This window comes from Entelurus aequoreus, linkage group LG24, assembly GCF_033978785.1.
Source record: "Entelurus aequoreus isolate RoL-2023_Sb linkage group LG24, RoL_Eaeq_v1.1, whole genome shotgun sequence".
Taxonomy (NCBI): Eukaryota; Metazoa; Chordata; class Actinopteri; order Syngnathiformes; family Syngnathidae; genus Entelurus; species Entelurus aequoreus.
In genome coordinates, this window is record NC_084754.1 from 22311438 (window position 1) to 22335022 (window position 23585).

At 38.5% G+C, this 23585-nt stretch overlaps 2 protein-coding genes across 5 annotated transcripts in view; one reads left to right on the plus strand and one right to left on the minus strand.

The window, feature by feature from the left end:
* Positions 1-6861, plus strand: part of plekhg7 (pleckstrin homology domain containing, family G (with RhoGef domain) member 7) — a 46607-nt gene extending 39746 nt beyond the window's left edge. For both annotated transcript variants that reach the window (XM_062035687.1, XM_062035688.1), the window contains exon 17: positions 3631-6861. In XM_062035687.1, coding sequence (XP_061891671.1) covers positions 3631-3741 — 111 coding nt within the window. In that variant the 3' untranslated portion in view covers positions 3742-6861. The remainder of the gene's footprint in view (positions 1-3630) is intronic.
* Positions 5799-23585, minus strand: part of eea1 (early endosome antigen 1) — a 33347-nt gene continuing 15560 nt past the window's right edge. For all 3 annotated transcript variants that reach the window (XM_062035685.1, XM_062035684.1, XM_062035686.1), the window contains 16 exons: positions 23233-23436; positions 22235-22435; positions 20572-20685; positions 20334-20489; positions 20103-20242; positions 18363-18693; positions 17252-17353; positions 16985-17179; positions 16716-16902; positions 16346-16527; positions 12928-13059; positions 12668-12853; positions 12370-12608; positions 10541-10661; positions 9254-9352; positions 5799-7488 (listed from right to left, as the gene is read on the minus strand). In XM_062035685.1, the coding sequence (XP_061891669.1) occupies positions 7366-7488; positions 9254-9352; positions 10541-10661; positions 12370-12608; positions 12668-12853; positions 12928-13059; positions 16346-16527; positions 16716-16902; positions 16985-17179; positions 17252-17353; positions 18363-18693; positions 20103-20242; positions 20334-20489; positions 20572-20685; positions 22235-22435; positions 23233-23436 (2712 nt within the window). In that variant the 3' untranslated portion in view covers positions 5799-7365. The remainder of the gene's footprint in view (positions 7489-9253; positions 9353-10540; positions 10662-12369; positions 12609-12667; positions 12854-12927; positions 13060-16345; positions 16528-16715; positions 16903-16984; positions 17180-17251; positions 17354-18362; positions 18694-20102; positions 20243-20333; positions 20490-20571; positions 20686-22234; positions 22436-23232; positions 23437-23585) is intronic.

Below are 23585 nucleotides of genomic sequence, written 5' to 3' on the forward strand. Positions count from 1 at the left end.
TATAGTGCGGAAAATTCAGTACTATTTATCTATTATTATTTTAAATGCTTTTAATTTATATATGTTTCTATTGTTTTATAATGTGTAGTACATGTGTAGACACAATGTGTTTGTTAATAGTGCTAGATAAATAAAGTGGATTTGGATTTGGCTTTTTAAAATAGCAGTCATTGAATGTATATTCTATCATAACATGACTGCAACTTGTTAGTTGCTTCTCTTGTAGTGTACGTACATGCACTCCCTGCACGTATGTGTGGACGAGACAGGGTGAGTAGAAAGCCTGAACAAAGTAATTCCTTGTGTTGATGAGCAAATTGTATTAAACATAATACATAGTAATTGTGACAAATAGACATTTAAAAAAGTATATGTTGTGCTAAACCACTAGTGGAAGTGGTGGAGTTCTTATTACATTTTTTATTTAAAACATGTAGCCGTGATCAACTTGCCAACGGCCCTTTTAACTTATTAGTAGTGTTATTAATCTTTTAAATTAGATTAATCACACTTGTGATGGTTGAGTAATCACAGTAAATGACTTGCATGATTTCAATTAAGTTAAAAACAGACCCCAATATTCTGACCCAAATGCAATTTTTAGTGACAGAATGTCTTATGGAACATTTTTGAAATGTTTTACTTAAATACATGTCATTTATTTGTTCAATATAGTTTTGTCTTGAGTTAAGTTGGGGGTTTATTTTGGAGTCTAACTCTTCACTCTTCTTTGCACCAGTGCAGTGATTTTCAAACTCTGCGGGCTCCGTCTAGAAGTCCTCCAAAGAATTTGATTAAAATACAGTGTTTTCCATCCATCCATTTACTACCACTTGTCCCTCTCGGGGTCCTGGAGCCTATCACAGCTGCACTTGGAAGGAACACCCTGGACAAGTCACCAACACAGATAGACAGACAACATTCACACTCATATTCACACATTTTCCTATATTCAAACACAGTGTTACTGTTCAAACTTTGTTTAATGTTACAGTGGCCATAAATGTTAATTATTGTAGCGTTGGACAGGTTGATAATGGTCTTAAATTGAAGATGTTAAGAAAAGCTTATTCTCTGTATGATCAATTTTAATGATCATGTTGAACACACTCCTATACAAGTGAATGAAGGCGCATACTTAGTCAACAGCCACACATGTCACACTAAGGGTGGCCAACACTGTCATAAACATGTGCCATATAGTGAAATCACACTAAACAACAATGACAACCACATTTCAGGAGAATATTTGCACCTAGAATTCAATGCAGCACCAACTCTTCTGGGACGCTACAATATACTTATTAAATAAAACCTCTGCTATGTTTTTAATGAATACATAGGCCTACTACGCTACTGGAGTTTAATGTTGGTCAGTATGGTGTTACTTGGAGAGCCAAGTTTTTTCTGAGGTGGTATTTTTCCTGAAAAAAGTTTGAGAACCACTGTTGTAGTGCAGTGGTTCTCAACCTTTTTTCAGTGATGTACCCCCTGTGAACATTTTTTTAATTCAAGTACCCCCTAATCAGAGCAAAGCATTATTGGTTGAAAAAAAAGAGACGAAGTAAAATAAAGCACTATGTCATCAGTTTCTGACTTATTAAATTGTATAACAGTGCAAAATATTGCTCATTTGTTGTGGTCTTTCTTGAACTATTTGGAAAAAAAGATATAAAAATAACTAAAAACTTGTTGAAAAATAAACAAGTTATTCAATTATAAATAAAGATTTCTACACAGAAGTGATCATCAACTTAAAGTGCCCTCTTTGGGGATTGTAATAGAGATCCATCTGGATTCATGAACTTAATTCTAAACATTTCTTCACAAAAAAATAAATCTTTAACATCAATATTTATGGAACATGTCCACAAAAAATCTAGCTGTCAACACTGAATATTGCATTGTTGCATTTATTTTCACAGTTCTTTTTGACAGACATTTAAAAAAAAATCTCACGTACCCCTTGGCATACCTTCAAGTACCCCCAGGCGTACGCGCACCCCCATTTGAGAACCACTGCTGTAGTGTATGCATTACCATGATTTGATTTACGTGGACCCCGACTTAAACAAGTTGAAAAACTTATTGGGGTGTTACCATTTAGTGGTCTATTGTACGGAATATGTACTGTACTGTGCAATCTACTCATAAAAGTTTCAATCAATCAATTAATGCATGAATTGATTAACGTGGACCCCGACTTAAACAAGTTGAAAAACTTATTCGGGTTTTGATTGATTGATTGAAAATTGTATTAGTAGATTGCACAGTGCAGTACATATTCCGTACAATTGACCACTAAATGATAACACCCGAATAAGTTTTTCAACTTGTTTAATTTGGGGTCCACGTAAATCAGGGGTGTCCAACTTTTTCCACTGAGGGCCGCACACGGAAAAATTAAAGCATGCGAGGGCCATTTTTATGTTTTTCATTTTCAAACCATAACAAAATATATGGATTTTGTTTTTTATCTTTAGGGCTCCCAGGGACCATAAAGGGTCTAAGTCATTAAAATGTTAAAAACAAGTCAAATTATTATTTTTTTAATTTATTTAACGCTTACAGTAAATTTCTACAGTATATCAACTTCAGGTTGATATAAAGTAAAAAAAAAACAAAAAGGTTGTATGCCTTTTCTGTCAAACACAACTTAGTTTTTTATAATAAACCTGAAATATGCAGTATTTCCCCCAACGCCCAAAACATTCAGAAAGCAATGTTTGATGTGAAGTACACCATTGATTTTAATTCATTATTATTTTTGAGTAATCACAGTGAAAAGATAAATAAAATCCCATTAAATATATTTGGGATCCAGAAGGTGCCACGCTCAAAGTGATACATTTTTATTAGTTTTTTTTATTTAAGTTTCAACACTTAAGTTACGAGATCAACTTCAGATATATCGGTCGATTTTACGTTTGAACTATTATTTATTTATTTATTTTTGTCAAATAAAGCGTTGATGTTTTTGTATGGCAACCACACAACATATATGCAATATTTTCCACATAAAACATTTTAAAGCGAAATATTAGAAATAATTGGAGCCTTGAATAGGTCAATAATTCATTATAACATTGATTTTTTTTTTTTTTTGAGCAATGGCAAAAAAAGAAAAATAAAGATAGACAAAAGGAGAAAAAAAAACAGCCTGCATGGCAGCTTTGTGTCAACATTTCAACTTTTTCTAGTTAGATTTCATCTCATTCCACTTGTTTTAATGTTTTTTTTTATTTGTGCATTAGCATTTCCAGAATGTGTGGCGGGCCGGTAAACAATTAGGTGCGGGCCACAAATGGCCCCCGGGCCGCACTTTGGACACCCCTGATTTCATGGTGTTACCATTTAGTAGTCAATTGTACGGAATATGTACTGTACTGTGCAATTTACTAATAAAAGTTTCAATCAATCAATCAATAAAAGCATTGTCCGTGTAACAACCCACACCTTTCAGGTAAGCATCCACGTAACACGAAGGTAAAGGAGAATGTGTGCTCCAAGATGAATTGCGTGGTTTATCTGCATTCATTTTGTGTAATTAAATTTGACAGCCCTGCTTCAAAGTCCAATACTTGGGCATAAACCTGATCCTTATCAATGACACTTGCCTGTGTTTTGCAGAGAGCGTGGATTTCCAAGATCGAGGACGCCGTGTCGACCCTGCTGAAGCTGGACTCTCAGCAGCTTCGAGCCAACAGCGCCCCGCTGTGGTTGGAGTCTTCACAGATCTGACGCGTCCTCCTACACGACTTAACCGTCCTCACAGGTCTCGCCAATGACGTCACTCCACTAGCTTCCCGTACACTACACGCCTAGTTGTCATTGAAGGGCTCTGCTACTCCTCTAGTGCACTATAAAAGTTTCAATCCATCAATATTAAAGATCTGTAATAATGCTGGCAACACATTCTGCCTATAGCTTCTATATTTATAACAGTCACGTGACTTTAGTTCTGCTCTACAAATAGCAATACAAAGAACGTCCACTAAAAGCTCAGAAAAACCATCCATCCATCCATTTTCTATCACTTGTCCCTCTCGGTGTTGTGGTTGGGTGCTGGAGCCTATCCCAGCTGGCGGGGTACACCCTGGACAAGTCGCCACCTCATCGCAGGGCCAACACAGACAACATTCACACACTCGGCACTGGAGATGTCCGAAAATGGCTTTTTGCCGATATTGTCCAACTCTTAATTACCGATATCAACCGATACCGATATATACAGTCGTGGAATTAACACATTATTATGCCTAATTTGGACAACCAGGTATGGTGAAGATAATGTCCTTTTTTTTAAAAGATAATAAAATAAGATGAATTAAAAACATTTTCTTGAATAAAAAAGAAAGTAAAACAATATAAAAACAGTTCCATAGAAACTAGTAATTAATGAAAATGAGTAAAATTAACTGTTAAAGGTTAGTACTATTAGTGGACCAGCAGCACGCACAATCATGTGTGCTTACGGACTGTATCCCTTGCAGACTGTATTGTTATATATTGATATATAATGTAGGAACCAGAATATTATTAGCAGAAAAAAAAACAACCCTTTTGTTGTGTGAATGAGTGTGAATGGGGGAGGGAGGTTTCTTGGGTTGGTGCACTAATTGTAAGTGTATCTTGTGTTTTTTATGTTGATTTAATAAACATAAAATTAAAAAAATGATATCGATAATAAAAAAAACGATACAGATAATTTCCGATATTACATTTTAAAGCATTTATCGGCCGATAATACCATTTAGTAATGTTACCACAAACACTTCAATGGGCAAATGTGATCCCATTATCCATTTTCTACCACGTGTCCCTTTCGGGGTCGCGGGGGTGCTGGAGCCTATCCCAGCTGCATTCGGGCGGAAGGCGGGGTACACCCTGGACAAGTCGCCACCTCATCGTAGGGCCAACACAGATAGACAGACAACATTCACACTCACATTCACACACTAGGCCAGTGGTTCTTAACCTTGTTGGAGGTACCGAACCCCACCAGTTTCATACGCGCATTCACCGAACCCTTCTTTAGTGAAAAAAAAAAGTTTTGTTTTTTTTTCAAATTCAAGAAAACGTTATGTTTTTTTACTGGTGCACAAAATGAACCGTGCATGAACATCACCTTGTTCAAAGAACAAAACCAACACAGTGCATGAACTCACAACAAATTACACACCTTACACACATTACCATGAATTGATTAAAATGGGACAAGTTGAAAAACGTATTCAGGCGTTGCCATTTAGTGGTCAATTGTACGGAATATGTACTGTACTGTGTAAACTGTACTGTTTCATATCATGTATTCTCTTCCTTTGCAATCTGCTAGTAAAAGTTTAAATCAATCAATCAAAAAACCTGCAAATCAGATGGTAAATTAGAGGGAACATTGTTTGGGGGTATCCATAATACGCTGATAAGGAGAAGTTTTTATTTACACGATAAGTAAGATGTGTCTTTACCTCCGTGGCGGAGGCTCCGCCGAACCCCTGAGGCCGACTCACCGAACCCCTAGGGTTCGATCGAACCCAGGTTAAGAACCACTGCACTAGGGCCAATTTAGTGTTGCCAATCAACCTATCCCCAGGTGCATGTCTTTGGAGGTGGGAGGAAGCCGGAGTACCCGGAGGGAACCCACGCAGTCACGGGGAGAACATGCAAACTCCACACAGAAAGACCCCGAGTTTAGGGATCGAACCCAGGACCTTCGTATTGTGAGGCACATGCACTAACCCGTTGCATTAATTCCTGTGATATTTGCATATTGCAAAAAAGTCACAGCACAAAACGTGTAAACATACTGAATGTTTTATTTAGTTTGTAGTGATGAATTAGAAAATGAACCAATTCAAGTGAGCATGGATGACATGTACAGTAGTAACATAACATAACATAACATAACAGTGCATGAAGGCACACACCGAATAGGACCACTGCCAGCATGACACTACTTTATGCCAGTTATCGTGCTCAATAGTGGACACAAACCAAAAAGAACATTCAGTGACATGTGGTTTGTCATGCTGTAAAAAAAAATGTGAACGTGTTACATCCTTTTATCTTGTTAAAACATGTCAAGGTAATTATGTCATCCATGTTATTCTATGCGTCTAATATTGTTGGAATCTATAACCTCAGTGGTCCTACTGTACATGAGAAGGTGGGCTCTGGATGGGTCTTTTACTGCCAATCTGAGGTAGACATAAATAATACGAGAGGGTTTGTGAAGCTGAGATGGACATTCTTTAGTAATTGTTTTTCTTTTTATTGTTCCAGCCTGCTTCAGTGCTTAAACGACAGCACTAAGGAAGTAGTGACTAAAAACAATATTAGACTGCAGTCATAAATTATATAAACAAGCTGCATGACAGACAAGTGAAAATAATTACTGCACCTGAAGGCAGCACTGACATTCTGAATGGCAAGTGGTCTTACAATGTGCATCAAGACGGTAGGCCAACATTAAACACACACACCTATATACACGCACACAACCAATTATTGCTATAAAGCACAACACGCACACACACGATCCGGCAGTAGTGAATGAGAATTACCAAGCAGCAGAAAATTAATCCACATGCAGGCACATTTAATGACTGCATTACCAGTTTAAAAAAACACTACCTTCTTGAAAAAAATGAATGCACAGAAATAGAGAAAAGAAAAAGATCATACATGCTGTGCATGGATTAAAGATGTGGATTTGAAGGAAAACATCTGATAAAATACTGAAACATGAAATGTTGCTTTCCTGTTGAGACATTCTTTGGTCACGATGTACAATAATTGTCAAATATTTTGTATATTCAGTCTGCCGGCCAAAGCAAGATGCAGCAAGTGATCTGACGACGTCAGCGTTAGATGTTTTATGTAAATGAAAGAAAACAAGTGTTAACATTTCTCTCTAATTTCAACAGTTAGTTCTCCAGTAGTGAGATGCGGTCGTCCTAAAATAATAGACGTGACTGTTTGTGACTAAATAGTTAGTTGTGTTTACATTTGCGGGGCAGCTGTGTTTGCCAAGACTTTGACAAAGTACAACAGCAGACGAAAAGCTCTTAAAGCCGAGGGAGGTGTTTCTTTTCTCTGTCGCCACCTTGTGGCAGTTCACAGGATGAGCAAAGGCACAAAACCAGAATCCCAGCTGCTCCCACGTGACTCTGGTGATTTTCTTTCTCACGCCTGTGTTCTTCTCTGTGAAAGTTCACAAACGTTCCAGGCCACACCAGGAAGTCACATGTGAGTGGGAGTGGACACACTTTAGTCCTCTTATAGTGCACGTTTGATGGGAGAAAGACAGGCGGCGGCCTTTTCAGACGGGGGAGGGAGGGAGGAGGGAGGGCAAGAAGGGCCAAGTCAACCATGGAGCTCCTCAAAGCACGTCTCACACACCCGAACTGGTTTCTTCCAGGACGGCGTCAGGGCGTTTCTTGACGAACACTCGGCGCAGAAAATGTTTCCGCAGTGTCTGCAGTGATGCTGCATGAGGACAAACTGTGTTAGTTTACAGGGAAGACACAACGTCTCTATTGGAAGTTATTACATGATGTTAGTTGTATGATGTGTGCAGGACAGGTGTAACTAACATGATCCAAACAGTATAGAACAGGCCTGGGCAATTATTTTGACACGGTGGCCAAATTTAGAGAAAAAACAATGTGTCTGGGGGCCGGTATATCTATTTTTATAAACACTAATACAAAACCTCACAGTAATGTCTGATTGAATGCTAAAAACGTTATGACAGACCGCCTTAAAAAACGGAATGGAATTTTTTTTTTTTTTTACTGAATGAGGCACCCAGATTGTACATGAAAATAAAGAATGTTACAATATTAACTATGAAGGATAAAACACTGAATATTAACAACATATGATCGTCACCCCCCCCCCCCTCTCCATCCACATTTTACAATCAAGCGAAATTCAGAAATGCAACAAACAGCAAAATATGAACATAAAGGGTAAAAAAAACCCACCTACAATCTGATATATCACTAAGTTTTAGAACTATGTTGTAAAAATCTCCTTCCACGTCTGTCCCTGACACCCACATTTCACTGTGGAAACACTCCCCACCCACACTGCTTGGTGCCTCCTCTGAGCTGCTGTGACTTACATTACCATAGTAACTAAGTAGTTTACCATAGTAACTAACTAGATTAACAGTGTAACTAATTAGATTACTATAGTAACAAATTAAATGACCACAGTAACTAATTACTTTACCATAGTAACTACTTAGATGACCATAGTAACTAATTAGATGAGCATAGTAACTAATTAGATGACCATAAAAACTAATTACATGACCATAGTAACTAATTAGATGAGCATAGTAACTAATTACTTTACCATAGTAACTAATTAGATGACCATAAAAACTAATTACATGAGCATAGTAACTAATTACTTTACCATAGTAACTAATTAGATGACCATAAAAACTAATTACATGACCATAGTAACTAATTGATGACCATAATAACTAATTAGATGACCATAGTAACTAAATACTTTACCATAGTAACTAATTAAATGACCATAGTAACTAACTAGATTAACAGTGTAACTAATTAGATTACTATAGTAACAAATTAAATGACCACAGTAACTAATTAGATGAGCATAGTAACTAATTACTTTACCATAGTAACTACTTAGATGACCATAGTAACTAATTAGATTAGCATAGTAACTAATTAGATGACCATAAAAACTAATTACATGACCATGGTAACTAATTAGATGAGCATAGTAACTAATTACTTTACCATAGTAACTAATTAGATGACCATACAAACTAATTACATGACCATAGTAACTAATTAATGACCATAATAACTAATTACATGACCATAGTAACTAATTAATGACCATAATAACTAATTAGATGACCATAGTAACTAAATACTTTACCATAGTAACTAATTAAATGACCATAGTAACTAATTATATGACCATAGTAACTAATTAAATTACCATAGTAACTAATTAGATGACCATATTAACTAGTATATCCTGCCGATTCCAACCATTGAAAGACTTCGTATAGTTGAAGACTTATGGCCATTAGAAAACATGACTGCACATCATAATGGCAGCTACACTTTCCATCTTAAATATCAAAAACAATTATTTGGGAATGTCCGGCGGGCCAGATGGAAAAGCTCAACGGGCCGCATGTAGCCCCCAGGCCTTAATTTGCCCAGGTCTGGTATAGAAGAAAGAATGTCGTCCTTACCCTCCTGACTGTGACACTGAAGCCTTTTCCGCACGCCATGCAGTTCTGCACCTCGTTATCTTCAGTCCACTTCCTGGTCAGACTCTGGGACTGCTTAATCTAAATAAACAAACAACCTCATTAAGATATGCAGACATGCACCAGCAGTGTGTGTGTTCTTGTATTTCTGCCCTTCTTGAGACATCAACAAGGAAAAGTAACTTCCATAAGAGGACCGGTGAACAAGTTAGGACCGAAATCAGGGTCCCAATAAGGAAAACTATTGCATCTAATAGAGAATGTCTCATTTGGTGGTGAAATCTATCAAAATTAGGGTGGTCCCAAAAAGGAGGGATTTTTCAAATTGACTGTGTGTCGGTTTTAAAAGTGCTCCCCCTCTGGTCAACATATGAAATAACAAGTGTGTGTAAACATTTGAAGTGCTCCCCCTCTGATTTCAACTGTGTGTAAGAAATGTAATTGCGCCCCCTTTGGCCAAAATTAATAAAAAACATTATATAAATATGTATATAGACATACTGTAATAACTTGAAGTAAATAATGAAGGTTAAAAACCAATTACACACAAAAAATTCAAAAGATGAATAAATTAATTAAAAGCAGTCATTTTCTCACAATGTGTCGGCTTTTTTCTTATAAAATTAGGAACAATTTCTCATATTCTTTCTGTTTCTGTAATACTGCAATATTTTCTTGTAAAATTATTACTTTATGTAAAATTATCACTTTTTAATGCAAAATGGTGACATTTGTCATATAAAATTCTGCCTTTTATCCCAATATTGACATTTTTTGTTGTTCTTGTAAAATAGTGACATTTTTTGAATAAAATTCTGATTATAATAATGCCAACATTTTAAAGTTGTCTTACAAAATTGTGACTTTTTCATAAAATTGCAAAAATGTTTAGCTTTTCTTGTAAAATTGTGACGGTTATTGAGTAAAATTCCAACTTTTATCATAATATTGCACAATATTGACTTGGTACCGTTTTTCTTGTAAAATTGTGACTTTCGTTGAGTACCGGTAAAATTATGACTTTTATTATAATACTGCTAAAATTCTAAGTTTTTCTTGTGAAATTGTGACCTTTTTCTTGTGAAATTCCAACTCATTTTTCACAACAAGCTTTTTTATATTTGCATAGTTTGTATATATTACTAATGTTGTAAATACAAATCTTTATATATCTACAAAGGGTGGTCCTATAGAGGTAGGCATTTTTCGTAGGTCTCAAGAAGGTAACAAATAAAAGAGTGTGTGTGTGTGCAAGGTTCTGTCGCTGACCTGCAGAGACTGGTTCTCTCGGCCCAGCTCCTGCATTGCTGCCGTCGTGTCGTCAAGCTTCCGCCTCATTTCTAGCACCTTGGCCTGCAGCTTCTCCATCTCGCCTTCGCCCGTCACACACCTTTATTGCAAACGCACACAATATTGTTTACACAATTTATGTCCACGTTGACTAAGGAGTGCAACCTCAATTTACCAAGTTAATTGGTGCTTTGAACAGGGTTCGTAAATAGAAAAGTTTGTTTGTTGAAACAAATTTCTACCTAAGAAACAATGTAAACATGAATAATGGGTTCCAATAATGAGCGTGGACAACGCCGTGGATACTTCCTGAGAATTGTCCAATGATTTCTTTAGACTCATATTAGGCTAGCAAAACTATAAAATGTTGTAAGAAGGCTAAAACATTTAAACGGCACACACAGTAGCTAACTGCTGACTGGATGAGCACCGTAGATCCATCAACCTGCCCATAGTGGATGTGCTGCCGGCCACAAAATAAGTGCATTAAATGTTGGTACACACAGATCAGGGCCGTCATGTAACAAGCTTGCGTACGCACAAAAACCCGCCGTACGCCCTTTTTCACGGCGAAGGTGAGATGTATCAAGACTGATGACGTGCGGTGGATCACAGCAACTTCATAGATGGCCTACGCACATTTGCACAGGATGTGGATCCTTCAGCAACACACAGACAGATTGATGTGCCCATCAGAGACATAACAACAAATACTTGTGCCATTCGGGCTCTGCAACATTTAGTAAAAACAAAAAAGCAAAAAGGTTTGAAGCAAGGACACAAATAAAAAAATTTGCCAATGCATTTAATGCTTGTTATTATTTTTTTTATATTTGTGAGGGTATTTATTAATTTCATCCTGGCAATCATTTTGCCACCCATTGCTGTCATTAGTGGTCCTGTGACTCCTTGGCCAAGTCAGGTGCACAGCAGCAGCGGAGACCGAGGAGGATGTCACTTTTACGGCTGCTCCCGCAATATTTTGTATTTTAATACCATAATGAGTAATCAAACAAGAGTCAACAAGTCTTTCATATCCTTTGTGATATGCTGACATGTTAACTTTTAAAAGATTTCAAACAAATACATCCCTCATGGACGGTGAGGGGGCACGGCTCTGGGGGCGGGGCTTTCCACATGAAACTGTAACCTGACTCATGTGAGCAACTGTACAAACACATTGTGTTACAACAATGATTTGACATTTGGGTGATCAGTCACTCACCTCTTCTAAAGTTTGACATAGTGTAGTGACTACCTTTTCAAACAGGGTGCAGCACGATTTTCAGTTTTGGCCTCACACATCTATCTTCTTCTTCACCCTCTTCCTGACACGACCATTTTTTTTCCCCCGCTCGTGTTCAGTTCTCAGAGACTTGGCAAAGTCAGACTGACAATCGCTTGTTTGCTCCAAACATGAGAAAGAAGCTCCTCCTACTGACTTGTGATTGGTCAGACTGTGCCCAGCTCAACACATTTTCAATATGTTTTGCATATGTGTAAGGGGGCGGGGTCTGGGCGTGCCAAGCAGGTGTCTGCGGCAAATTTCAAGTAAATTGCGATGTAACAAAGAAATGCGCTTGGATTAGTGCGTGCGGACACTTTCACACGTCTGTATCCTTACTTGCGTACGTCATTTTCTGGATTTTAGTAGGAACACCACACAAGTCTTTGTACATGAGGCCCCAGGTTCGTACGCCAAAGCATATTTTTATTCGGCCTGTGGTTGGTAAATCTAACAGTTTGTACAATGAGGGGTTCTTAAATGGAGGTTGCACTATCAATGTGCAAGAGGAAGACAAACTCACCGTTCCAAAAGCGCACGTCTCTCATCCTGGTTGTGTTGTACGGTGGCCTCCAGCACGGCGATCTCTCCCCTGAGCTCGTCCGTCTGCTTGTCGAGCTCGGAGACTCGTCGCTGGCTGCCTTGCCACTCTCTCTTCAGCGTGGCCACGTTTTCATTCAGCGCCGTCAGCTGGACGCCAAGCTTAGCCTCCACTTCCTCTCCGCGCTTCACCTGCTCTCCCCTGGCTTGCTTTTCAGCCGCCTGCAGAAAGGAGGCGGAGGTCACTCCAACCGCCGCTGACATTGAATGACTCCGCCTACCAGTTGATCCTGGAGCTCCTTGGTTTTGGCAAGGAGCTGCTCTTCTCTCTGGCTCCTGCTGTCCCTGGCGGCCCGGTGCGCTTCCTGTTCCTGTCGGAGGTCACTTTGTGCAGCCTCCACCTGGCCCTGCAGCTCCAGTTTCTGCTGGATCAACAACTGCTTGGCTTCCTGCAACTCACGCAGCTCCTAAAGCACAATATGAAAGATTTGTACAATCGTTCACAACTGACAGTCGAGACTTAGACCTTCCATATTCCTACCTTGTCCTTCTTCTCTGTCAGTGATTTCATCTCTGATGTCAGTCTGCTGCTGTTCTTCTCCAGATTACTTTTGGCTTTCAGCAGCTCCTCCATTTTGTTCCTCTCCTTGTCCAGGTCTTCCTTAACTTGAGCCTACATCAGCACAGAAACAGGAATGAAACATGGTTTTTAAAAAGTCATAAAGCACGTTCTATCTGGTCTTTGATGTTTCTCAGAGCAGTGCAAAAATAAATGTAAAAAATACTTTCCTCAATTTACTGCTGATCTAAAGAATAAAATCCTAAAACTAATCACTAGCATCACAAGCTAATATTATGAATTATGAAAGTTTCATTTCATTTTTTATTTATATCCTTCATTGATGTGCATCTTTGATCGATGGACAGTTAAACCTCAGCAACTAAACAGACATTTACACATCAATGCCTGAGAAGGAACAGGATGAAGAAAATCTTATATTTTCCTGCCCCCTTCAACATAATACGTAGTCTTACTTAATGGATAGCATACAAACCAAACAAATATATCCAAATATAATGAAAATAAACAAAAAACGGCAGCAATGTGTGATGGCAAAAAAATAAAAATATCTACCATAGGGTGCTTGCTTTGTCATTTTAGCCCATCATTCTCTAAAAATCTATGCAGGAAGTCCTCCGTTTACAAACAAGTTATGTTCCTATGGCACGTACAATAAGGGTCTGATTTACTAAAGGTTTGTGTGTACTAAAACAGTGGTCCCCAACCACCGGTCCGGGGCCGCACAGAAACAATAATGAATTTATAAACTACCGCATTTTCTCCGACTTAACTTTGGCCTGTCCCACTAAACACACCAATAAGCTTGTTAATAGATGTATATTACAACTCCTTTGTTATAGTACATGGTACAATGAACATTAATGGACATGTAAAATGTTAATGTACCAGATTGTAGCCAAAGGCACGTTTTTCCTGCTCATTTTTTTTGCTGTTTTTATCTGCCACACGTAGAAAGCCAGTCAGTGAAAATAATGCATACATTAAACCGGTCCCTGGTGGAAAAAAGTTTGTGGAACCCTGTACTAAAACATGCAAACCTTGTATGTTTTAACATATTTGGACTGTCAGAAATAAAAAATATTTAACACTTCTGTTCAGCAACATTCTTTTATCATTTCAAAGCTGCCGGAAGACTATGGGGCTGATTAAAATTCAATTGATGCTTTTTGGTGTCATTTAATTTTTTTTTTCACATAGAATATATATTACTAACATATATCCTACATGATAAAAAGTTCTTGAGGTATGTATTTTTTAAGTCTTGAGAAAAAAATGTGTCATGCGTCTCTTCGGTAAAAAAAAAAAAAAAGAACAGATAAAAAGTGGTGTCATTATGGTGGTACTTGGAGAGCCAAGTTTTTTCTGAGGTGGTGCTTGGTGAAAAATGTTTGAGAAGCACTGCTCTAGATATTATGTATGAGATATCTTTTAATGTAACTTTTCTGACTGTTTTTTTCTGTCTGTCTGCAAGATGTTTGATCCTGGAGACGTTCCCAGGTTGTAAATGAAACCACAACCTACCCTCTTTAAAAGTATCATAATTTATCTTTTGAAAATGCACACTGTTTAAATATATATCACCGCTATTATTTCACTGTTCAAAACAAACTGTTTTTTTTTTTTTTTTTTGTCCTGTCCAGCTACTCAGGCAAATCATATAGTTAATGTAGATGCCCCTATTTGCTGTACAGATTTACTTTACAAAAGAGAAGTGTAGGTAAATGACGCATCAAAAAAAGCTACTTTTACCAGCATTTATCTCACTGCATTGCAAGTCAATATTGTCAAAGTTAATGTGTCAATACATGTGATTAATCCTCCCAAAATATTGTATTAATCATGTATAAATGATGATTAATGACAAAATGAATTTTGACCGTGCATGCTTCTTTACCTTAACCGCGGATGGTTACCTGAAAGGTGGCACAAGTCGTTATACGGCGAGTGATCAGGTCAATGCACACGTCAGTGCAAAGATGAGTGAGGATGTTGTCAAATTTCACTTCAAAATACAACCAGACTGAACTCTAGATAAAACTGTTAGCTAGTTTTAAACAAATAAATGACAAATGATAAAAATTTAGAAAATGTTCCTGGATGATATTCTGACTATAAAATTACATTTGTGTCAAAATATTGTGGTCTTTTTTTAAGTTAATTTAAATTATGTATTGAAGTAATTTACTGCTATTAATCATGATTAATCAAAACTCAAAAGTGTGTTTAATCTGATCTGATTTTACATTATGCTAATCACAGCTAAACATACAGTTTGTGTTCCTTGTTCTATTAGAGCAGTAGTTCTTAACCTTGTTGGAGGTACCGAACTCCACCAGTTTCATATGCGCATTCACCGAACCCTTCTTTAGTGGAAAAAAAAAAAAAAATTTAAATTCAAGACAAAGTTACATGTTTTTGGTAACACTTTAGTATGGGGAACATATTCTAAGTAACAAAGACTTAATTTAGAGTTATTTGGTTAGGGTTAGGGTTAGAGGGTTAGGGCCAGGGTTAGAGGGTTAGGGTTATAATAAGGCCATGCCGTTTAAAGCATTAATAAGTACTTAATAATGACTACCGTAGTTAAGAGCCAATATGTTACTAATTTGCATGTTTATAAGCAACTAATTAATGGTGGATATGTTCCCCATACTAAAGTGTTACCATGTTTTATTACTGGTGCACAAAATGAACCGTGCATGAACATCACCTTGTTCAAAGAACAAAACCAACACAGTGCATAAACTCACAACAAATTACACACCTGCAAATCAGTGTGACTTCTGCTGTTGCCGTATTCGTAATACGCCCGATAGGAAGAACTTTTTATTTACACGATGAGTTGGGTGTGTCTTGACCTCCGCCGAACCCCTAAGCCCTAGGGTTCGATCGAACCCAGGTTAAGAACCACTATATAAGAGCTTCTGTACAATAATGTTACAATTGTAAATTGATTCAGATTTTTCAATACAGAGGCCTGCTGAATCAAATATAATCTTAAAATACAAGCAGCCAGGAAAGTCAAAGAATTAGCAGTGGGATCAGGAATCCAGACATGCAGGGCACCTCCACAAGCCTGTGCATTACCATCGCCGTGAAAGGCGAGGTGTGGAAGCATGCAGAACGACGGCAAAGCCGAGACTTTGACTAACAATGGTGCTAAAAAAACCAAGCCTTGAGAAACTCTGGCATTCTTTGGTAACACTTGGCCTTTCCAGGAAAATACACACTGTAAACAAGGGGTGTCCGAAGTGTGGGCAAGTGGATATTTGTGGAGTGTGGACCTTTTTTTTTTTAAGCGTTTTTAATAAATGATATGCACATGCGTCATTACCAATTATGCAAATAAGACGACAATGTCCTCTATTCGTCTCACCTGTTGCTTCTGGAGATCTTTCAAAGCCTTTTCCTGCTGCTGAAGTTTTTTGTCTCGACTGCCAACGTCCTGCTCCAGAGAACTGTGGCTCTTCTTCAGCTCCTGGATCTGAGTCTCTAGGACTGTCTGATGGGTCTGGTTAGCCGCCAGCTCCTCCTGGTTCAAATGTAGCCTGTCTTCCGCTACCTACACCAAAAGTTAATCTTTAAAAAATCTTTCCTTGTTATCTCCCTAAAATGTTTCATTATTCGTTGGCTTTTTAGTTGCCGGCCATGCAATCATTTGGCGGTCCACATGTCAGTCATCATAGTACAGCCACAAATAGATTGCAGTACTGTGAGAAAGCCTGTAACGCAATAATGTGTAAAACCTACTTTGAGGTCTTGGCGTAGTGCTGACACTTCAGAGTCTTTGCCGTAGAAGTCAGACTGGAGCTTATTGAGGCCTTCTTTACTTTTTTCCAAGGCCTTCTGCAGTTCTTCTGTCCGGTTTTTCTCAGACGTCAGCTGTTTGCTGACCTTTGACACCACCTCCTTGAGCTGGTGTTCTCCCTCCACCTGAGAGTAAATGACACCCATGATTAACATCCTCCTCCTGTGGAATACAGCTCATGCAGTACAGTTTGTGCCATTAACTCACCTTCTTAGCATTGACTTCCTGCAGCTCATCCACTTGCCCCATCAGCTTCTTCATCTCTTCCTCAAAGCTTCCTCTTGCCGTTTTTAGTTGACCCAGCAGCTTCTCCACCTTTTGCTCCTTTTCCCGCAGCACCTCCAGAGTCTTTGAGTGCTGCTGCTGCAGCGACACCAGCTGTCCTTTCAGCTCCTTCTCTGCCTGACATTTGTGGACAAAAAAATCTTCATTTTCTGCTGCACCCTAAGAGAACTTTGATCTTCTTGAAGTTACCTGTCTCGTCTGCTCAAGCAGCTCTTTGGAATCCTTCAACGCCTTTGAGACGCTCTCATTATCCCTCAAAAGGTCCTGTTTTGTCTTTTCACTCGACTTCTCCTTAGCAGGGAAAACACAAACATTGCGGTGGTACTTCAACTTAAAAGTGCCCCAAATTAAAAATGTTTTGAGAAGAGAGCTGTCTCTCGGCTAATTGATATGCTTTAAGTTGCAAGCAAAATTTTGAGTTACAAGCATCCCTGTCATGAGTTGATGTAGCAAATGTCACAGTGAACCCCTTAAAATCCGCCCAAAACATATAGTCGTACTCGCTAGCATTAGCTTACAGCTAGACATCGACATAACTTTATTTCCCAACAGTTGAAAGGCTGAAAGCGAGTGTGAAGGACAGTGCTGAGAAAAAGAAGTGGATGATCACTGACTTCAAAAAAGAAATCATACAAAACATGACCGAGCATTTTGCCAACGTGGCTAAGCAATTTGAGCGTATCATTGTTGGTCTGCACCATACTGAAGCTGAATGAGTCTAACGCCAGCCAAGAATGTTAAAAAAATATCTAAACAGCGGATATTTTTCCATGAAAATATGGAGAATCTGCTGATGGTGTGTTTGGCGAAGAAGCAGCTGGAAGGAGATTCACCATAGAAGTCCACTCTCCAAGGTAAAAACTGTACATTGTTATTACATTGTTTCATAAAAATATTGTAGTCTTTTTAGTACTACATTCTATTTTTGTACTGTTGTATACAATATTTCTTATCTAAAAGTTTGATTTTCTTTTTAAAAAGCATGTCACATGTTAAAATTGTGCTGTTTTGGGTGGAGGGCAAACACCAACTAAACTGATTTTAATTCATTTCAATGGGAGATGTTGATTTGAGGAGCAAGTGTTTTAGTTAAGAGCTACATTACAGAACCAATTAAGCTTGTGACTTGGTACTGTACAGATCATTACTCTTTCCACATGTATTTTAAAAATATGCTTCTTTCCTCGGGCCAAGCAAACAATATGACAACCCTTTTATCATCCAACATTTAAAGTGTTGCTCTGGCCTGCATGCTTCATCTTGTCCCATCCTGCAAATTAATAAGCAAGCAAGAACTAACCTTTTCCTCCATGGCTGCCTTATGATTCTTTCTCTCTGTGTCCAGTTGACTCTGACATTCCTTCAGGGCCTTTCTGGTCTTGCTGAGACTTTCCTGAATGGAGACCAGTTCCTTCCTGTGAGTCTCTTTCTCCTGCTGGGCCTTCTGGAAGTCTGCAGCCAGACTCTGTGCCTTCTTCTCCAACTCTACATGCTGAGTCTTCCCTTCCTGGGTCAGCTTGACCACACTGAGCTTGAGGGCACCTTTCTCCTGCTCACAGCTCTCCAACTGTTTACAGATGTCACTCAAAGAGGAAGTCTTGGTCCCCATTTCCTCTTGAAGGCTGACATTTCTAAATAGCATACAGTAGTGTCAGTTGTTTGAATGAAATGGAAAGGGCAACAGAGTCGTCATTGAACTGCACATTCACAACACTCCACTGGTCTACCGTTAGTTGCTGTATCATTTGAATTAGTTGAAACAATGTCACAACATTCTCTATCTTGTATTACTGATGGAACCTTTAAGCTTTCCAGCACAACCCACAGATTCCCAGTGAGTTTTATTTAATGCTTTGTGCTGGCTGATTCACTTAGAAAAAATTGACTGTGTCTCATACATTCTGAGCCAATCTTTTCACGAGAGCCCCAAAAATCCCCCCAAAATTATGCTCATTCAATATCTATGGGATCAATACAGCATATATATTAATTTGTTGCTGACTGACTAGCGATAGATATCATTTACATTTACACCGATATTAGTACCAAATCGGTATTTCTGAAACAGTGCCGGTGCATTAATGTTTCCTGAACCAATACTAAAAATTGTTTTATAAAAATACATTACCGGTACGTTTAAAATAACACATTTTTATTTGTAAGGCTTTTGTGACATACAAGTCACATATAATATTATTCATGTCTTTTTTTAAGTAAAAAGATAAAAATAAGGTTTTGGTTAATATTCAAGTTATAAATGCTCCTTCTTGCGGGAGCTGAATAAAAAAAACAAAAAACATTTCAAAGTAATTTAATTACTTGATGTTAAGGAATAAATTCAGCAATATGGAATACCAAACACAACATGTTGTCATAATTATCACAGTGAAACCAAAATAATTACAGAACACAGCGAATATGCAAAAAACATGCCGACTGTAAGCTACTTTACTAAGACCCTTACTATTTGAGAAAGACTGGTGTTTAGGGTTCTTGTGTGTTTTGAGATGAGGCTGTGTTTCGGATAAAAAGTACTTATCGAGTTCCTGCTTGCTGTCCTTTCATCACATCAAGTTTGCTCATCATCATCACCCGACAAGACCCTCAGTGACACTCGTGTTGTGGAAGTTCAGAATTTCGAGGGATTTTTGACCAACTCACTCACCTTAAAACCGTGATTGGTGCATAATGAGGAAGTTTTGTGTTGTGACGAGTGCTGCATGTGGTGAAATGTGTGTGTGGTGTCGGATATGATGACTGCTGTTAGCATGTTAAGAGTGACAATACAATTTAAAAAGAGTGTCAACCTTTTTGTCTGGATAGCTGCACTAATGTGTCAATGCATCGATAGTTACTCCTTTTTTCCTAGTTACTACAGTGCACACTCACAGTAGTGCCATTAAGGAACCAAGTTTGTGTAGCCATCCTGAGACCTGACATATTAGCATGTTTGAAACACTCATCAATAGAGTCATTGTGTTGCACTGAAAAATATTTTTACCTCTAATAAAAATTAATATACAAGTTTAGTGTATCTCACCTTGCTCTTTCCTTGTCCAGAAAGTTCTGGAGCTCCTTAGATTTCTGTTTGACCTGCGATGCTTCCTTGTGCAGATCCTGTACTTCTTGCTGTGCCTGCTCCCGTGCAGCTTGCACCTCCCCTATCTGTATCTCCAGTTTCTGACAAATCAACACATTTGTTTTAACTTCAATGTTCAAACTTTCCATCCGTTTAAGTGTTCATGAATTTCTGAAAGGATGGAACCCTGACCCTATTGAGCCCTTCCAGCCTCTCTGCATGCTGCTCCGAGGCCAGAAGTTTGTCTTTGTGCTCCTTCAAGGAAGCTTCCAGCTGAGTGCACTGCTCATGACGTTCCTTGAGCCTCTGTGTCTGCTCTTCCACGTTTTTTTCTACTTTATTCAGCTCCTGCAAGAGGCAGCGTGTATAACTAGGACATTACCCAAAACCTTTTTTTTAAATCTTTTTATTTAAAAACATAATATGTTACCTGCTGCTTATCCTGTAGTGCATGCTGAGCAGATTCTAGGTTGTTGTCTAGGTTGGCCTTCTGTGCAGCCTTTGCTGCTTCTGTGGACAGCAACATCTCGGTTTTTGCCTTCAGCTGGTGGAAAAACACACCAAAGCTCAGAAATGGGAATTTTTCTCTCGAGAACAAAAAGTATTTTAAAGGGATCCTACTATGCAAAACCAAGTTTTAATATCTATTAGTACCCGTTTTTGTGTATTAGGGATCAGCATAAGTACCGTAAATTCTAAAGATATTTTTAAGATGATAAAAAACGCTTCGAAGATGCGGCTAATGGAAGTCACCGTTGTGGCCTTCAAAGCCATCCCCGCCCCCATCAACAATTCGTATACACACTGCAAGTGCATATATAATGTAGTAACAGACACTTTCATACACACTGCAAGTGCATATATAATGTAGTAACAGACACTTTCATACAGACTGCAAGTGCATATATAATGTAGTAACAGACACGTCCATACACACTGCAAGTGTATATATAATGTACTAACAGACACGTCCATACACACTGCAAGTGCATATATAATGTACTAACAGACACGTCCATAACGATAGGTAATATGTGCAATATTTACCGTATTTTGGTCATTTTATGCATTACCAGAACTTATTTCTTCGGTGCATTTATTTCCTTTTCCATAACATCGCACTTCTGACTTCCGGCAACAAATTGTGTGTTCTTACCTCCGGATACAAACGCGAGTGTGTTCTAATCGTGTTAGACTTGGTAATGGACAAAGACGACTATTTTTTGACAAATGAGGATTCACAACCTTATCTTTTTGAAGCTGAATATACAGAGGATGAATTACTGCATCTACAAGCGAGCACGAAGAGAGGGTTAACCGTTATAGCAGCCGAAAGTCAAGAGAGTGAGGTCGACGTGACTTTGACGGGGTAAATGTGGAACTTGGAGCCATGTTTTTTGACATTAATGGTGTGCTTACCCAAAGTCAACTTCAAAAAACTTCCCCGGCCAGCTGGATCAAACGCACAACTGAGTGAGTCACTTTAATATCGATCATGAGACACGTAGCACGTCATGCGTGTTATTACAACTACAGTACATACGCTGTCAAGCTAGCTGTGTGGAAACAAAACATTAAATGTGGGCTAATACTTTACAGATAATGTAATATGATTGTTCATGATTTTCAGTCAGTACAGATTGGTGTCCTATTGCATTGTGGATTACAAACTCAAACGTGATTTAGCTGGTGATGTAAAGGCTAGCTTATAGCTAATACCGTAGCACACAGAGGTGTTAATACGCTAGAAAAAGAGTACCTCAGTAATCGCTGAAAAAAATAACAATGTTGCTATAGTTTGATTATTACACAGGCTATAGAGCGTGAATTAAGTATTGTTGGCGGTTTTTGGATGCATTTTTTAAGTGATTTAGAGGTAGAATGGATTGCTCACATTAGCTGCATTGCATCGCCACCAAGAACGAGCCAATTTTTACATGTTAGAATGCAAAAAAACAAACAAACAAAACTTTTGTCTTCTTGTCTCTCAAAATGATTGTGAAAATTCTACAAGAAAGTGCAGTTCTCCTGTAAATGTAAAAAAAAAAACCCACACAATATGACCCCTTTAAAGAATAAAAATACATGGCTACCTGAGAGTCCAGCTGGGTCACCTTGTCCTTGCTGTCTGCCAGCTGAGCGGTGATCTCAGTGACAGAAGTCTCCAGCGTGTGGGCTCGATCCTGTGAAGAACGCAGGAGAGTTTTCTGCTCCTGAACTTGTTTGTGTAGGTTATCCTGGGCTTGTTTGTTGCTCTCAGATTGGTTCTTCAACTTGTCTGTCAACTGGAATACCTTAATATTGCACACAAGACAAACTGTTATTCACTGACCAGACAGTTCTTAAGGTACAACTGTAAAAAACCTAAACTGTATCACACTGAAGGGTGTATATCAGGGGTCCCCAAACTTTTTGACTCGGGGGCAGCATTGGGTTAAAAAATTTTTGGCCGTGGCCGGGCTGTAATATATATGCGCAATGATGTCACGTTATTGATGGGAAAATGCATTTTTAGACAATATTAATTGCCTGAGCAGCTAGGAGACACCGAGAGTAACACGCCGTAGTTTAGGGAGCCCTGGTATATATGATACATGATATACATAAGTCCATTCAGATTTAGCAGGCCTTTTTTTGTGATCGTAAAATGCCTGAATTTGCAGCACCTTTTTCAGAAAGATGCGGCAAAAGTTGCGCTGTGATTTTTTTGTTTTGTTTAAGTGTTCTTTTTAACCTTAACCTCAAAGCACAGGATTGTAACACAAATTGAAAAACAACACTAAATTGGCCCTAGTGTGTGAATGTGAGTGTGAATGGTTGTCTGTCTATCTGTGTTGGCACTGCGATGTGGTGGGGACTTGCCACCTGCTTCTCTATTTAAATAGTACAAATTCAACAACATGTAAGGGGAAAAAGGTCACAATGGAATGAGATACAATGTTTGGTCTACATTGAGATCACATGTATAAAACTCATAAAATGAATATGATCTAAACAAAAGAGTAAAAATATCTATGGCAGACATAGCACTATGACCTACCGGGTTTCTCCCACCACAACTGACGGGTAATACGTTTGTGTGTTAACTCACTTGTTCTTGTAGTGTGTGATTTTTCTCTTTGAGTTGGTTAAGCAAAGCAGTCTCTCCCTCTCCAGCTTGGATCTTGGCACACAAATCTTCTCTTTCTGCTTCCAGCTGGCTCACGATGTCCTTACTCTTCTGTAGCAGAGCTTCCAGATTTTGAATCTTCTGGTCCTTATCTCCAATCTGGCGCAACACCTGCTCCAGGTCATTCTGCCGCGAGAGGACAAGGTCACACAACGGCATGTAAGGTACTTTGTTTTATGTTAAAATCAGTGAATAAAAGTGAATCCAGTCACAAAAGGAAACCACAATTACCAGCAAAAAAAAAAAATCTAAATTTTGCTCCACGCTTACAGAGA